This window comes from Phyllostomus hastatus, unplaced genomic scaffold, assembly GCF_019186645.2.
Source record: "Phyllostomus hastatus isolate PE091 unplaced genomic scaffold, TTU_PhHast_1.1 phas_contig_283, whole genome shotgun sequence".
NCBI lineage: Eukaryota > Metazoa > Chordata > Mammalia > Chiroptera > Phyllostomidae > Phyllostomus > Phyllostomus hastatus.
Window position 1 is genome coordinate 14,749,694 of NW_025333833.1, and position 17,079 is coordinate 14,766,772.

Consider the following 17,079-nt stretch of genomic DNA (forward strand, 5'->3'; position numbering starts at 1 on the left):
TTTTTGTCCCTTCCAGTAGCTCTCCCGTTCTTGGTACAAAGAGCAGGCATGGAGTTGGGACGTTACAGGTCGGTGGTATTGGGATGGGGATCTAGGCCAGCACTTTGCTGTTTGCTAAGGATCAGACGTACCGTGTGAGCTGCGAGGAGCTCACCTGCCTACCCCTGTTGACCTTTTGGGGGGTTTTCCCAGAGTAAAGCATTTTTCCCCCAGGTAGATATTAGAAGAGCAACATCTCTTAGGAGCTTTCTCTGTCCATCTGTATGTCAGGGTGGCCCACCGATGTTGACTAGAGCATGGTGTGTCCAGGCTGGTTTTCAGGTCTTTTTCCATAGATGTGTAACACAAAGCCAAGAACATCACCATGAACTGGTAATGGTAAACGTCCCTTAGGACCGCCCCGGCATGTTTTAGGAACTCCGGAGCTGTCGTAACTTAAACTTTGCTTTGAATGCCATTCTTTAGACTTCCTTCATAAGTCTCCCCGAGTCTGCAGTGGGAATCAGCCTGCAAAGATCAGTCAAGGGCCAGTGTTTGAAGGAAGCCAAGTTCCGGGGTTCAGGGATCCAATCTGGAACAACTCTGTTATTCTAGACAGACCTTAACAACTCTCTCAGCCTCCCAGTGCTGGCCGGCAGTGGAGTGGGGGCTAAGCGTTGGGGGCAGGTGTAACTTTTTCCACTGCTTGCAAACCTGGAGGGGAAATTCTGACCGATGTGCTCATGCCTCTGGTGACCCAACCACTTGGCTGGGGGATGGAATTCGAGCGGGGCGCCTTGGGGGAGGCTGTGTAATTTATGGTAGAAAGGGATTTTCAGCACTTCCTGGCTCCAGGCGCCCTCCTTTAACGCAGCTCAGCAACTTCGCTGACCCCATGTTTATTGATGGTCCGTCCCATGGGCTCATTTTGGGCAGGTCCCTCCGCTTCTCTTGTTACTTGTATTAAACAGAAGACCGTAGCCAGACTCAGGGCATGGATTTGCTACACGGAGCTTCATGCATCATCACCGGGCAGCAAGGGGCTTCTCCCACGTGTCCCGTGTGCTGTCCCATCCTGTCCAGATGGATAATAGCGAATAGCTGACCTCACCCTTAACTCGTCAGGAGCATTGTTGCCCCATCCCTACTGCACGGTCCCCCGTGAAATTTTGCCCAAATCCCACATGCTTGGGAGCCCCAGGACTGCTCCCGGGGTGGGTGTCTTGACCTTAGAGCAGGGTCAGGAGGTTCCTCAGCAAGCCAGTGTGCGGGGCATGATGGTGACAGTGCCGCGTGGTTCTCCATCCGACTTTTGATGAGGAAGCTCACCCCGGCCTCCTCTCCACACGCCCGATGCCCCTCTGCCCTCCCCGCCAACGGGCAGCTTTCCCGTGGCTTAGAAGAAGGTAAGAAGAGAAGGCTGGGCCTCCCGAGGGTAGGGGAACAGTGAGAAAATGCAGCCCGAGGGGAACTCGAGGGGCCGGGGTGGTGAGCACTTGCCCTGCGGCCAGCTTTCCGTAGCTCAGGAGGAGCTGCCTGTCTGTTGGATGGGTGACCCGGGCCTGCGGTCTGGGCAGCCGCTCGTTCTGGCTCCTGCTGCTGCCCAACCACATTTAGCTCCTGACCCGAAATCCAAAATCCGCTGCAGGGAAGAGAAAAGGCCAAATCAGATCTTTATTTTCTTTTTCCTTTTTTATCTCTGGCAATTAGCCGATATGGTACGTGAGAAGGAGCTGAGAGAGAGGGTTTGTCCCTGGGCTGTCCTTTCCCACCGGGTGGGCGAGTTCGTGACCTGTTGCCTTAGGCCCCGGGAGGGGCACCTGTCCTGCAGGCAGGACTATCAGAAGGGCTTCAGGCCCATTCTTCCAAAATTAGGCTCTCAAAACTTTGCAGAGTTGTGAAACCAATTCTCAGCTGAAGAGATCATGGGGGATGGGGGGATTCTCTCTCACAAAAACAGACTTATAAGCAAGCAAACAAAAAACCCCAAAATGTAAATTCAGATTTTTCTAAATCTGCCTGGGATGGAGAAACCAGGGTCACTAATTTTTTTTTAATTCTCACCTGAGGATATGTTTATTGATTTTAGAGAGACGGGGAGGGGTGGCGGGAGAAGGAGAGAGAAACATTGATCACTTGTTTCCTGTATGTGCCCTGACTGGGGATCGAACCCACAAGCTAGGCATGTGCCCTGACCAGAGATCAAACTAGCAGTCTTGTGGTTCACAGAATGATGCTCCAACCATCTGAGCCACCCAGCCAGGGCCAGGGTCACTATTTTTAAGGCTGTTATATGTTTTGGCTGAAAGTTCTTCAGTAGTTTTCTCACTTGTCACAGTTACTCCCCCTGAGAAGCACCTTTGGTTTGCCTAGTGGGTCCTCCCTGTCCCTGGAGGAGGCACTGTATCTCAAGGGCAGTGTCGCTCACAAACGCAGGGCCCGCTCAGGTGCGGGTGGAACCCAGGGAATGAGTGAGATGCCATCCCCTCACCACCACCAGAATAACCCTCTCACTCTGTGCCGTCTGCCAGCGCCACGGTCCCATCAAGACACCTCTCTCTGGGGAGTAGATTGATAAACGATGGACTAAGCAAATCCACTAAAAAGCTTGAAAAGAAACCAGGGGTACGAGGGCCCCTTCATGTGCAGCAGCGGAGGGAGTCTGCAAACTGGTTCACTTCCATTTGGCCCAAAATCTCCCCATGCTTTATAAAGTCCCTCAGTTCTGCCGACTTGATGACAAAGTGATTTTGGGGACATGCTCTCACTGGGTTGCGTGAAGTGAGTAAAGGAGGTGTTTCATGCCCTGCCCACCTCCGAGGTCACGAGGCCACACAGCAGGGGGCCTGGCACTCAGCACTGACCGAGCCAGCCTCAGACCGCAGTGCCGGTGAGGACCCAGAGGCCGTCCGAAAGCCACCAGCGAGGGCCAGGTGTCAACCTCCAACCTCTCCCTACGTGGTCTGCTCAGCCCCCAACTGCGTATTCTCACAGCTGAGTCTCGTAAGCGGGGTCCCACCACGGTGGTCGGGAGCCGTGGCCACGTCCACTTCGTCCTTCATGAAGGGCCTGCCCGGGGCGTCGTCCTAGCTGGCCCCAGGCTTCGGTGGGAGCTCCTTGGCTAAGTCACATCAGCTCTCATTCTGGGAGTGACAGTTCAAGGACTGGAGGTTCAGTACAGGATTAACATCCTTCTAGTTAACCCCTCAGAATGGAAACTTGAGCAGGTTTTTCTTTACAATGTGTGTGTTCAGCTCTCTAAACAGTGCATCACACAGTATTTGTGTGTGTGTGTGTGTGTGTGTGTGTGTGTGTGTTTTGGTGAGCCCCTGTTGCAGGGTGTATTAGCACCTTGCTCGTACATTGGGGTTTTTTGTTTGTTTGTTTTTTCATTGTTTTTGGTGAGCCCTGTCGCAGGATGCCTTTGCTCTTGTTTGCTTGTTGTTTGGTCACGGATTCACCTATTTTAACACGAGAGCTCTGTAGGCACGGGCTTCCTCGGCACAGTGGGAATTGATGGGTAGGCTGCGTTTGGATTTGCCCTGCTAATGGTGAGTGTCTGCATTCCTTGGCTGGGGAGTCACAGATTTGGGGAGATTAAAACACATTCCAGAACTCCGCTGGTATTATAAACAATGAGAACATGCCTTTTCTTGCCGCAAGAATCTAGAGAAGCAGAAGATGGCAGGCCTGGAGGCGCAGAAGAGGCCGCTGATGTTGGCAGCGTTGAACGGGCTCTCGGTCGCTCGGGTCTCGGGGCGGGAAGACAGCCGAGCTGACGGCACCCGGATTCCCATGGACGAGAGGGTAAGCACCGGGCCGGTCCAGCACGTGACCCACTCCCTGTGCTCTGAGGATTCCAGAGCCCTCTCCTTGCCCAAACATGCCATCACTGGGGTTTATTTGATGAATTAATTCTATTTGAGATTAGCGAGACGTAGTCTAGCTGTGTTGTAATAAGTGGGTCTGTGCCAAGGACCTGATGTTTCTTTGTCCAGTGGGCCCAGTGGCGGCTGCCTGAAGAGACCAGCCCCTTGACCACGGGGCCTCGGTCGGGTCACTCCGCGTCTTCGGGCCCCTTTCCCTTTCCGCAAAGTGAGAAAGTTAAACAGTTGACGTGGCTCTCGATGTCGATGATTTTTATGAATGATTACCATTATTTAGAAAGTGAGTATTTCACCCAATCATTTACAGAGTTCTCTTAATGTGCTGCTTAAATTGCATGGTAGTATTTTCTTTAGAGGTGAAGGAAGGTGATCCTTTGGTTCCTGAATTTGCTATCAGAGGTTGAAGAAACAGGTGTGGAGTGCTAATACCAGGAGGGTTTTAGATTCCTGTCAGCATATGTGAAGTATTAGCCTGTTTTTAAAACCAGAAGGGACTTTAGAGGAATTATTTAATCCAAGTAATACCTATTATTGTAATTAGTAGTTTGGCCATGGGAAGAATAAAAGGAGAGGGACTTTTATTTTAATCCTCAGACTTGCAGGACTATGCACCAGTAGCATCTGCGGATTCAGCCCAGTGAAAGGAGCTATGTTTGTGGAGAAAAGGATGTTTGGGTAATTAAGACCAAAAATCTCCTTACATTAAGACTTTAAACAGAGGTGTCAATAACAAAAATACCAATTGTGAATTTCAGCTCTTGCCCGGTCTTGCAGATTTGTCCCGTTGAAGGTGTAAGTGCAAAGGAGACTGGTTACTGGAACTAGCAACATGGTCAGTAATGAGACCAAGTAATCAAGCTTCACTTGGACGTCTTGGAACTCCTTACTAACACCATCAGGGTCAATGTTGAAAGAAATCGGGTTGTTTTGGTGGGGCTTTTGGTTAAAATCGTCCAGCGAGCTGAAGATTCATTTCTGTTGCAGTTCAGAACCCTGAAGAAGAAGCTGGAAGAGGGAATGGTGTTCACGGAATATGAGCAAATCCCAAAGAAAAAGGCGAATGGCATTTTCAGCACAGCGGCTCTGCCCGAAAATGCTGAGCGCAGCCGGATCCGCGAAGTTGTGCCCTATGAGGAGAATCGAGTCGAGCTGATACCGACCAAAGAAAACAACACGGGCTACATCAATGCCTCCCACATCAAGGTGAGGCGGGGAGCGTGCCGGGAAGGTCTGGAGAAGACGGCTGGGTTAGAGGTGAAAATGCAGGGAGAAAAAAGTGTTGGACTGGCCGCCCCTGTGTACCCTGGCTCGTTCCCAGACCCCGAGGGCATGTTTTTGACCGTCTGGGCCTTTCTTACTTCCTCACTGGGAAGGGCATGCCTGTGTCTGCAGCAGGAAGGAAGCCTGGGGGCCGTGGGGAAAACATCAGGTCAGCTACTTCTGAAGGTGGCTCGGGACAGAGGATTTAATTTCTCTCTCTCTCAGGTTATAACTCTCCCAGAAACGCACATGAAAACCTTGAGTTTTCAGTTTGTAATTAGCAGATGAGGGAGACTTTGGGAGTCACAGGCATTGTCTTACTGCATGGACGTTTTTGTGACGTGCAAGAGCCGCACAGCTTACCCATAACCCCTGGTAGTGCTGCAGGGGAGGCCTGTGACACCAGAAGTCCCAAAGTCGCCTCGTATTTAGAAGAGTGGACCAATTTAAACATAAACCCAAAGGGGCGCTCAGTAGCGAGTCTTGCGAGATTTGCCGCATCATTCAGTATGTTAGTGTCCTTACATTTTTTAAATATTTCAGTGGCTTCAAACCTTTCCATCTCAGTATTTCACAGATTTTTTCAATTAGCTCTGGTTGACCCCAAATAGAATTGAGAGTTATGGACACTTGGGTCCATACTCCAAATAGCTTACCTTCCTCAGTGTCTCTAATGACAGCACATACTTGCTTAGAACATCACCATTTGCTCTGCCCTCTGAAGAAGAAAAATTTATTCATGAACTAGTGTTAAAGCAATTGTTACAGGATGTTTTTAAACAGTGTAAGGTCCACATGATTGGTCTGGTATGGTCAATAACCTCAGAAACCTGTTTCTGGCTTTGCCCGGAGTTCCTGCCTTTCTTCATTGGACTTTTCAGCTGTAGCCAAATCCTCCAAAATGCAGGCAGATGTCTGGCCCATATACCAGTTATTACAGTTTTGGTACAAAATATGACAAGCCTACTTGAGGTGGGGCGTAATGCTTTTGCACACAGAGCATAGATAACTGCATATATTTTTAAGTGTCAGGAAGTGCTGTCAAAAGAAATATGGAAGAGTACCGTCATGGGTCCGATTGCGTTTTTCACTCTTACTGTTGAGTGAGAACGAAAACAATGAAAAACGAACCCAGGAAACCCTTCAGTGAATTGATGACAGCGCGATGCATGGGTTTCGTTCAGATTGCGAGACAATGGCCAAAGCCATGCAATCAAGCAAAGAGGCAACTCACACAGCTGCTTCTTGATAGAATGCCTATGGAAATCTTGCATGGCGATATTATACTGTGCTGTTCTTTTGGCCCAATCTCCTCTCCCATTTTCCATCTGCTGTCTGGAAAAATCTGTCAGTCGGCATCAGCTGGGCCCACTGGGTGTCCTTTACGGAAGCACTCCCTTCCCCAGTGTTCTCCGGGGCCCACATCCCATCTGTGGATCCGGGTTAGACATGGGTGCGTTTAATAGACCCATGGAGCTTGCAAGAACTTGTCCGTGGTTTTGGAATAGACTCGTCTACCTTGCCAATGTTTTCTCCCTGGGTTCCAAACGGCCGTTAACACAGAACAGAGATTTTTTCGCTCCAGAGGTGGAATCACATCTGTGAAATCTACCTAGCAGCACTGGTTGCTGTGTTTTTAATGCAGTTTTTAATACCCTCCTGTCAATACTTGGAATTTGCTGGAAGGCCCCAGGCAGCAGCATACTCTGGAAGTATTTATGGTTCCTATATGGTGGGTGCCAGGGAGGCTGATGTTGAAAATCCATCCCAGCTCCACTGATAACCCAACTCCTAGCCAGCCAGCAACTATATGGATGTTGCCTCCCACCAGTACTTGGAAAACGGATTTTGCTTGCCAGCTTTGACCTAAACATGCCTTGTGTAATCAAACGGTAACTGACATTGTTTTTGTTTGAATCAAGTTAGTCTGGAGTTTCATAACATAAGGGAGGGGAAAAGTTTCCAACAATGGTCCCTTCATTGCTTCTAGAACTCCTTAGAGTCTGCCATGGCGGCCGTGTGAGAGCCTGGCTTTGCGACCTCAAGGCCCAGGAATGGAAAGGGACCCGGAAGGAATCCTTGCCAGGGCCACCGTTTCAGCCGGATACCGTGGCCTTTGGGCCTCCGGACACAGCTTCTTATTTACGATTTTTCTGCTGCTGAAATTTGCAGCTGCAGAATTCTTCTCCCGAGGTCACTCTGAGCGCGCGCGGGGTAGTGATTTTATTTTCCAAAACCAACTCATGGCTCCAAAGTTCGGTTGGATGCTGTGGGGCGGCACAGGGGGAGTCAGTGACAGAAGAGCCCGTGCTGTTGACTTAAGTGGCTTTGTGACGCCTCTACCGTGGGGGGCACAGTGCAGCGGCAGGCACCACCGAGGTTTACGATGCGCTTCTTACCAAGTCAGCAGTAGAAGGACATCACTCCTGAAGCCACTCTGTCCACGGTGGACTTCTGCACTGTTTGGAAGGATGCCACAGAGCACTGATTCTCCAACTGCGGGTCACAGTGTCGTAGTGGGGTGTACAGTCAATTCAGGAGTCAGGACCAGCTTGGTTTTGAAATAGACTAGAGTAGAGAAAAGAATGGGTTATCAAAGTGCATTGCACATGGTAAACATGGCTGTCGTTCCTATAATAAATTCTGTTAGGTTATATACACATGCGTTCATCCAGTATTGTGTGTGTGGAGATACGTGTGTGTTTGAAGTGCACTGGTTCGTACATAGTTACTGTGGGTTGCTGACAAAAATGTATTTTAACAGCATTTTCCTATGAACCCGCATGGCCTCGGGGTATTTGGTAATGGCACTGACCCACGACGTGGCCTGCCCGGGGTCAGCAAGTCCTGCACTTGGGGCTGCTTCACCAATGCTGTCCTTGGTTTGCAGGTGGTGGTTGGTGGGGCAGAATGGCACTACATAGCCACACAGGGGCCCCTGCCGCACACGTGCCACGACTTCTGGCAGATGGTGTGGGAGCAGGGAGCCAACGTGATCGCCATGGTCACCGCGGAAGAGGTAAGGGGACAGCGGTCTGTTCCGGGGGGCGGCAGGGGGCTGGGGGCGGGGGGCGCTGGCCAGAGAGGGGCTGCCCCCGCCTCTTCCGGCAGCACTGTGCTCTGCAAACCCTTTTCTCCTTGGCGTGCATGCGTCTTCTCTTCTGACGTCCGCATGAATTCGTTTTGCTTCCCAAAGACAATGTATTACATCCCATTTCCATCAGCCTTTACACTCTCCTCCCTGCATGGCCATGAACTAAAATCAAACGCACAAAAAGAGCCTGCTCAGCCTTGGGTGCTGAACGAAGCCATGGTCTTTCCATCGGAACTCGAGAATTTGGGCCACTTTGGGCGCATGGCCAGCCGGCCTGCCCTCCTGCTTATCGGTGGAAAAGAGACCAGAAGCTGTTGTTCCTGTGGAGGTCTTTATTCTCTCAGGAGAGAAAAGGATTTTTTTTTCTTCCTTTGCCAAGTCAAACATAGTTGCACTGTTGCAAACAGAGAACTCTACGTGGCAGCATGAGAATGGGCACACGCCACAGAGTGGTTCCCCAGGAGCTTGCTGTCCGTGCAGAGAGACATTTTTTTTGTTTCTTTTCTTGTTGCATTCTCAAGTTTAAGAAAAAAAAATTCTTAACCACTTCCTTTCGTTCTTTTCATTAAATTTTAACTTATGTTTTGAAGTCATTTGAGGGACTGGTTTCATGTGGTTTTTACCACGTATAGTGTTACACGTCCCTTTGCTAACCATTTTTAAAAGGTGAGGAACAGAGAGGACTGGGGGGAAAAGGCCCATTTTCTTCATCGACTGTCCCATGCAGTTGCTTTCCAGGACGGCCCGTTAGAAGCTAGTGGTGAGAGGGACTTCCCCTCTTTAAAGCCCCTGCCCTTCTCTGACCTTCGATTTGGCTTTCCCACAAAGAGTTAACTCTCCTAAAATCTCTAGGGTGGTTGTATCTTTTGGAATTGCACGAGATACAGTTGGGAGGATGTCATTCAACTTGACGCAGGGCACCATCCGTGCTAACCCGAGGGCCACAGTGCCTAACGAGACAGGCGCGGTCGCTGTCCCCAGGGAGCTTGAACCCTAGAGTGAGGGGTGGGGAGGGTAAGAACCGAACAAGTCACATAAGTTCAGACAGTGGCGAGTGCCCCGGAGACAAAGCAGACAGGTAATGGGACAGAGAGTGACTGGGAGCTTCTTCAGATGGGCAGCCCAGGGCCCGCCGAGGGGTGGCATTTGAGCTGAAACCTGAGTGACGGAAGAGGCCAGCCTCACCAGCACGAAGTCCAGTGGTCTGTCTGTGAGGCAGCCTCCGAAACTTGTCATTGATTTAGACGCTCAGCAGCAACGTAAATTCAAGGCCTCAGAGAAATAAAAGAGGCAGGCTGCTTCGAACATAACAAGGCTTTGCTACAGCCAAATAAGTGAGGGGCAGCTTCTCTGTGTCCCCCAGAGATGCGCTGTTCTGTCGGTGCGCCAGGCGTCAGGACTCGTGTGAGGAGCCAGTCCCCCAGCGCTGGCTGCCCACTCCCGCCGCACGGCGTTTCTCCACTGTCTGCACCCACTCCCTGCCCGGGGTCCCCTTGTGAGCCCCCATCTTGTCCACCCCCACTCCAGGGATTTCGGAACCCTGCAGAAAGTTTAGAAATAGACCCTTGGTGTAAGCACCTGAGAAGGCACACTCTCAGAAAAGATCGAACGGTGAACGGAGAGAGCAAGGTGGTATGCCCCACTGTTCTCTCGTTCAGGGGTCGACTGAACTAAAACAGATGGGTCAGGCTGGGGAAAAGGTGGACGGACACTAGGTGGTGGAGGCTGTGTCCATCATCAGTGCATGTCCTAGAGAGAGCAGAGCCCAGGGCTGAGCATCAGAAACGCAGAGTGTGACTCAGAGTGACGGCTAGAGCCCGTCACCCCACTGCCTAAGGTCGCTCCATCACCTTTGCTGGCTCCCCACTGTCTGTGGCGTGACATCCAACCCCCCTGCCATGGACCAGGACGCCTTTCCAGCCTCCTCTCGACCACCCTCTCCCACACTGCAGCTGCTCTGCAGACCTCTCTGTTTCTTCGACACCCCAAGCTGGTTTCCCCCCTCTAGACTTTGCGCTGGCTCGTCTCTCTGTAACATTCAGCCGCAGCTCAGTTGTGAATCTCTTACCTTTTTCATCGCTGTCACTACCATTGTACATCTTATTATGGGTCTTAGCTCAGATTTATAGGGCCTAATCTCTGGTAGGCACCGCACAGCGCTGCTGAGTTAGTGACTTAGAAGCTATTTATATTTTTCTCTGTCCTCAGATTTTAAGATTAAGAGGATAAGAGCTTCCTTCCCCTGACTTATTTCCAATTTTGCTTTTGTGTGTGATTCAGGAGGGCGGACGAACCAAGAGCCACCGATACTGGCCCAAACTGGGTTCCAAGCACAGCTCAGCCACCTATGGCAAATTCAAGGTCACCACAAAGTTCCGAACAGATTCTGGTTGCTATGCAACCACGGGCTTGAAGGTCAAGCACCTTTTGTCTGGGCAGGAAAGGACGGTGTGGCATCTGCAGTACACTGACTGGCCGGATCACGGCTGCCCAGAGGATGTCCAAGGATTTTTGTGTAAGTTTTCCCTTCCTAGTCATGGTTTTACCTGCTGAATCAGCGGTCGTATCTGTGGGAGGTGAAGTGGAAAGGGGATGCTTTCCCTTAAGAGGCAAAAGTATTGTAACAGTGATGCATGTCACTGACGGATGTGACCCTTCGTATAGTGTATGCAGGGCAGAGAAGACAAGTCATGGCACTTACTGTATTCTCTTTACTTGTTATGCAAATAAGCGAAAACTGTGGCAAACTAAACCTTCTACCTGGATTTAGAACTTTAGCTACTCGTTAATAATTATTCTGGTGCATGCTACATGTCCGAACCTTGAAAACATTGTGCTGAGTAAAATAAACGAGACACAAAAGGACAAATATTGTATGACTCCCCTTATATGAGGTTCCCAGAATGCATAGCTTTGCACAAGTAGAAGGTATAATAGAGGTTACCTGGGGTTAGGGGGTAGGGGAATAGGAGTTATTATTTGACTGGTACAGAGTTTGTTTGGGACAACAAGAAAGTTCTAGAATGGATAGCGGTGATGTTTGGACAAGGTTGTGAATATGCTTAATGCCACTGAAATTGTATGCGTAGAAATGATTAAAATGATCAATTTTATGTTATGTGTACTTCACCATAATTAAAACCACCCCACAGAACACTAAAGTTAAGACATTTATTTTTTGCTCTCACAAGCCCTGTATTTCCCGGTAGCAGTAAGTTTCCGTCAGGACCTGCGATTAAGATGCTAGGAATTATGGAAACCCACTTGTAGGCTTGAAACGGTCATTTTTGGAGTCATTCATTTCCATGCTTTTTCAGGATGTGCTTACCTGGGAAGCGCATTCTCTCCCAGATTACACGCAGTACTCTGTCTGAAAGGCCCGAGCTGGGCGTGTGCCCGCCATGTGGCCAGCACAGCCTGGACTCGCGGGACGCAGGGATGCAGCGATCTTTGTGTTAAAGGTGCTCGAGGTCTTGTGAGAAAGGCAGGCCAGCGATTACAGTCCAGGGGTGACAGCAATACTGTCACCTGCCTTTTTTTTAAGGTTTCGTTTATTTTTTAGAGAGAGGGTAAAGGAGGGAGAAAGAGGGAGAGAAACGTTGATGTGCTTGAGAAACATCAATGTGGGTTGTCTCTCACATGCCCCCAATTGGGAACCTGGCCCCCAACCCAGGCATGTGCCCCTCCCAGGAATTGAACTGGCGATCTCTTGGATCCCAGATGGGCGCTCACAGGGTACCCGCTTTTTGATGACAGCTGCAGAGCGTCCCCTTCCTTCCTCGCCTAAATGCCGTGCCCTTGGGGGGAGAGCCCATTCCTTCCTGACCCCGCTAGGAAGGAGGCCTAGGAAGGAGGGCGTCGGGCTCTCTGAAGGTCTATTGTTCTGCCTGCTGGGTGGTTGCCTCCCCAGCTGGTAGGGTACCTGTGGCTAGTGCCAGGGGTCCATCATCTGGACGTTGGATCAGTCCAGCACTGAGAGTTTGCTCTGCTGTTCCTTCAGAGTGGGAGGCAGGGCAGGGAGGCGGGGAAGACAGAGAAGACAGGCTTTTAAGCACCATTCTCGAACTTCTCCGCAAAGATTTCGATGCAGACTTATTTTGCTGATACAGGTGTTTAATTTCCCATTCGGGCAACGATGCTACCGCAGGAGGTGGAGGCTGTAAGCAGAGAAGAGAAAGGGGACTGGAACCCCAGGGTCTAGAGCAGGACCTGGAGAGGCTTGGCCTGAGGTCGAGCCGCTGCCCGTAGCTCAGATCCTAATAAGCGGGGCAGTGACCTCTGCAGAACTCTCCTCATTGTAGCGTTCTTTTTATTCCCTTCTAACGGGTTGATGCGAAGCGTTTCCAAGATGCAGACTATGGAAACCACAAAGGTAGATCAGATGGGTGGATCAGATGGGTGATTGACCGCCAACGCCGGTAAAAGATCGAGCCTCTAAGGTGGTTGAAATTAAAGCCAGATCTTCTAAATCAGGACCCACGGAAGGAAGGCCCATCCGAATGACCGAGAAAGCATTTTTAAACGATCTACATGTGCTAGTTCCCACTCCTGGGAAACTCGGGGCAGGTGCGCCGAGTGGGGTCTGAGACCCGCTGGCCCTCCCAGCTTCAGCTCAGATCGCCTGTCTGCGCGGAGACTGAGCGTTTCCAGCCCCCGGAGGGCCTCGCTGAGTGACAGCTTCGTCCGTGCAGTGGCTGGAGGGAGCGCCCGTGTAAACCCAACTCCCCCGTGCCGTCTGAAACTGCCTTTGTTGGGGCCTCTGCCTCACAGACCAGCATTTCTGTGACTCCATTTAGCATAAGAAAACCCGGGTCCCTTGTTGGGCAGCATCGCCTTTTGTCGGACAGCGTCACCCGCTGTCTTCTCCGCGCTGCAGAACAGCGGGTCGGAGGCTTCCCTCCCTGCGCGGTGTGCGGCTCAGGGCAGCCCCTCCGTCTGCCCCCTTGCTTGTCCTGTCTCATTTTGCATGACTGCCGGTGGCGCCGGTAGCGATCGTTGTTTATTTTGGGGAATTACCCCAGATTGCTTTGTACTTAGATGAGTTTATAAAGGAAATCGGGAGTTTTTGTTCACTGTGTGTAAACAGATGCTTTTCGATGGGCGAGACGGGTTTGCACGCACCTCCTTCTCTCGCCCTCGTGAGCGTCTCCAGGTCTGGTGCACCCTGCTGCGCTGCTGCGTTAGGATGGGATTCTCCTGAGGGCCGGGAACCTCCAAACCCCCCGAGCCAGCTCCTGCAAACTCTCAGTTACTGATGGGCTTTTTCCGGACTGTTGGAGAACTACATTTCTACCCTTATTTATTTATTTATTTATTTTGATGCTCGTGATGGCCAGTGTTGCCGTAACTTTTCACTCGTGCCCCTTGGGAGTAATGAACAGAGCCCCGCGCAGCCCTGCTGAGCTGAGCAGCGGTCGGAAGGGGTGGGGGAGGTGGCAAGACCCCGGGTCCCAACACGTCGCCTCCAGAAATGGGGCCGAGGGTGGCTTATCGTGAGCTACTCCTTGAACCTCGGGCATCCCAGCTGAGAAGCAGGCCCCATCGAGTCTTATTTTAAAATCTGAAAATGAAGTCAAGCCTCGGTTGACACTCACTCACTCCGTGAGGAGAAGGGAGAAAGGGGCAGATGGACGCTCTTCCCAGCAGAAATTGGCTGCGACAGGCGGGCGATTCAAGGGGCCCTAGCTGGTGTTCTGATCCCCGTCTGTTAATAGTAGGAATCGCTGTAAGTAATGTCGAGAATCATCTGCTTGGGGGACTTTGGGATTTGCAGAGGGGAAACCAGAATTTAATTTTTAAAAAAGAACTATTTAATTTAAGGAACAAATTCTCCCATGGACTAATTGACTCCCAGCTGGTCCTTTCTGGCTCCAGGACTTGTACAGTGAGTACCAGCCAAATAATTAGTGTCTTGTAAGAACTGTAAATTATTGTCACTTTAAAAAAAAGAAAAAGATTCACCATCAGTTTTTGTCTTTCCCCCCTCACTTGTATGCAACGCCCCGCAGGACTGGGGTGACCAGATTCGCATTCTGTCTTGCAGCCTACCTGGAGGAGATCCAGTCGGTCCGCCGGCACACCAACAGCATGCTGGAAGGCACCAGGACCCAGCACCCTCCAATCGTCGTGCACTGCAGTGCCGGGGTGGGGAGGACCGGTGTGGTCATCCTCTCCGAGCTGATGATCTACTGCCTGGAGCACAACGAAGTGAGTCACTCTGGGCTTCCCCAACACTCCGCCTTGAGCACATCTACCCACAGCCACCCTTTCTCCTCGCGTGCCCTTATTTTCCAGGGCCTGATTTCCTCGGTGCTGGCCCGGGCCTTCCAGACCCGTGGTTCCCTCTGGGACGGTGCGGTGACACTCACTGCCTCCCTATCTGCTGTCGCTCACTGCGCCGTGCGGAGGTCCACAGCGTACAGGAGAGAGATCGGAGTATGAGATAGGAGCCGTTTAGAAAGTCCCATCTTAGTCAACGTCTCCTTCCAGAAGTCGGCCGTGTTTTGTAGACAGTCTGGTTTTATTGTGGGTAATTTCCCCTGGCGGGTTATTCGGTCGCGTGTAGTTCAGATGCGTCTGGCGCGTCGGAGACGTGTTTTGGCCTGGATCCTGTGTGGAATGTGTGGAGTGTGAAACTGGCTGTCGTTCTTCAGAGCGGGTTTCTCGCAAGGGGTTGTTGTCGGCTCTTGTCTAGGCCTGCGGCGGCGTGGACACACACAAAGCGGGGTCGACCGTCTGCGTGCCTTTGCTGAGGTCACGCCCAGCTCTTCTCCCCAGAGAAGGGGCCGTGGCTGGACTGGCGGCACAGTGCATGGATCCCCCTTCTTGCCGCAGATCAGGGAGGTACTCTGAGGGGCTTCGGAGTTCCTCAGGATGAAGCACGCAGAAGTCAGGGCTAAAGAGCATCTGCCTTGGGCTGCCCTTGTTTTTTTCAGTTGGGGTCCTCACAGCAGCCACGTGTAGGGACTGGGTGCACGTCCGTCCCCCTGCTCTGCAGGCGGGGAAACTGAGGCCCAGAAACTGGCTAGGGACTCGTCCAGTGCCATGTGGCTCCGAAGCAGCGGTGCCTTGGAGAGAAACGAGATCCCCTACCCCTGGCCCCCAGTTACTGCCAGTCTGCCCTCCACCTCCAAACCCCGACAAGTGTCCTTGGGTCCTTGCTCATTGTCTACGTTACACAGCTTGGCGAATCCAGGAAACTTTTAAAGTGGTTCGGTAGTTTTTAGGGAGTATTACAATGCATATGCTGTGAAGGGATTTATGTGATAACATGTGCACTTACTCAGTAGCATCAGCGGTTCCGAAATTGGATTAATCATTGCCCCACGAAATTCATTATATTGCAATTTCCAGGAAAACAATAAATGCTACATTTAGATGTGTTCAAAGGACTTTTAAACTCCCTGCTTGTAAAGAGTTAATTTTGGAAACTTTCAGTCTGTACAGATGAACGTTTGTACAGCTGAAACACAGGACAGGTGTTTGGTATGACATGGCCTGTCATTGAAAAAAAACAGTCAAAGTGACGTAAGGGAGATTCCGTCATCTTCTATGACTTTTCACCCTTCTGTCCCCCATACGACTTCTCGCTCGTTGCTTGCCTGTCCCCGTTAGAAGTCTCCGTAAGTCTGCAGCGGAGTGAATAGCTTGCCGCTCAGTCCCAGATGCGCGCCATGCTGGGAGATGGGGTGAGACACAGTGGACCGGGGGACCTGTGACTCAAGCATACCCTGGGTGCCCTGGGGGTACCGTGGGCTCCAAGGAAGGAAGAAGGGTCTTGTCACCCCCTCCCCCCTTACATGTCACTGCCTCCCCCCTCATATCACTTTCTTCATCAAATTCTTCTTTTCTCCATTCCCTGTGCATGCCCCCTCTCCCACTCCCCTCCTCGTTTTCACCTTAAGAAGCTGTTCTCTCTCTCATCTGACATGAAGGATGGCTCTCTTGAGCTCTTTGGAGACCCATCAAAGACCTGGCCTCCGTGATGCGATGCCGTGAAGGCTCACTGGTCACCAGATGTCACTGACCCAGTAGAACATAAACGGCTCACGTCAGAGCCAGCCCAGCGCGGAGTGAGGGGTCCGGCCCCTGGGGCCTTGCGCGGACTTGACCAGGGCTCGGGCGGTCACCTCTCCCTGGCGTGTCCAAACATAGCGGATTTCCTCAATGCCCAGTTGCATGCCAGAACATTCTTTGTCGCAAAGTGGCCGGTCCAGAAAGGACTTCTGTTCCCATTGATATTCAAAGATAGCTGGATGACTCATATTTTTCACTTCCCTTCCCCAGCACAAATATAGCCGGCCTCGCCGGGCCCGTTTCCCACGATGGCTGTCGGTAGATGGGGAGGGAGAGAGAAGTCCTGTGCCTCGCCCTGCTCCAGGCCTGGCGAGGGAGCTTCAAACCCTTATTTTGGGAGAGGAGCGGGACATGCATAGCGTGTTCATGTGTTTTTTCAGCAAAGATTTTGACAAATCACCGAACTTTGCTGCCTTCGTGTCGTGGCTTCCGCGTTAACCCACTTTATGTTTCATTCCGTCACCCGTGCAGTCTGCATGCTGTGGCCCACTGTTGTTGGCCGCCGAGTGTCCCCTGCCACATTGTAACGCCCGTGCGTTTTCTTCGGAAAGCACGAGTTTGTGGTTTGCAGTCCTCTCTCTCGGCTCCCTGGATTCAGCCATGTGTCCCAGGTTAGCTAATGACAGAGGACCAGGTTCTCACTGGCCAAGCAGCACAGTGTCTCGATCTGGCTGCTTTTCTGGATCAGTTGTCCCTCCTTCACAGAGCCGGGAGGAGGAGATGCCCTCTGGGCAACACTGAGCAGGCGTCACCCGCCTCAGGGTTCCTCGGGGTAGGGGCAGT

The 17,079-nt window shown here is 51.5% G+C and overlaps 1 protein-coding gene across 4 annotated transcripts in view; it reads left to right on the forward strand.

Moving 5' to 3' along the window:
- The window catches only part of PTPN14 (protein tyrosine phosphatase non-receptor type 14), a 154,697-nt gene that overhangs the window by 130,294 nt on the left and 7,324 nt on the right, over nucleotides 1-17,079 (forward strand). For all 4 annotated transcript variants that reach the window (XM_045838313.1, XM_045838311.1, XM_045838312.1 and 1 more), the window contains 5 exons: nucleotides 3,643-3,786; nucleotides 4,851-5,069; nucleotides 8,017-8,145; nucleotides 10,501-10,735; nucleotides 14,264-14,427. In XM_045838313.1, the coding sequence (XP_045694269.1) occupies nucleotides 3,643-3,786; nucleotides 4,851-5,069; nucleotides 8,017-8,145; nucleotides 10,501-10,735; nucleotides 14,264-14,427 (891 nt within the window). The remainder of the gene's footprint in view (nucleotides 1-3,642; nucleotides 3,787-4,850; nucleotides 5,070-8,016; nucleotides 8,146-10,500; nucleotides 10,736-14,263; nucleotides 14,428-17,079) is intronic.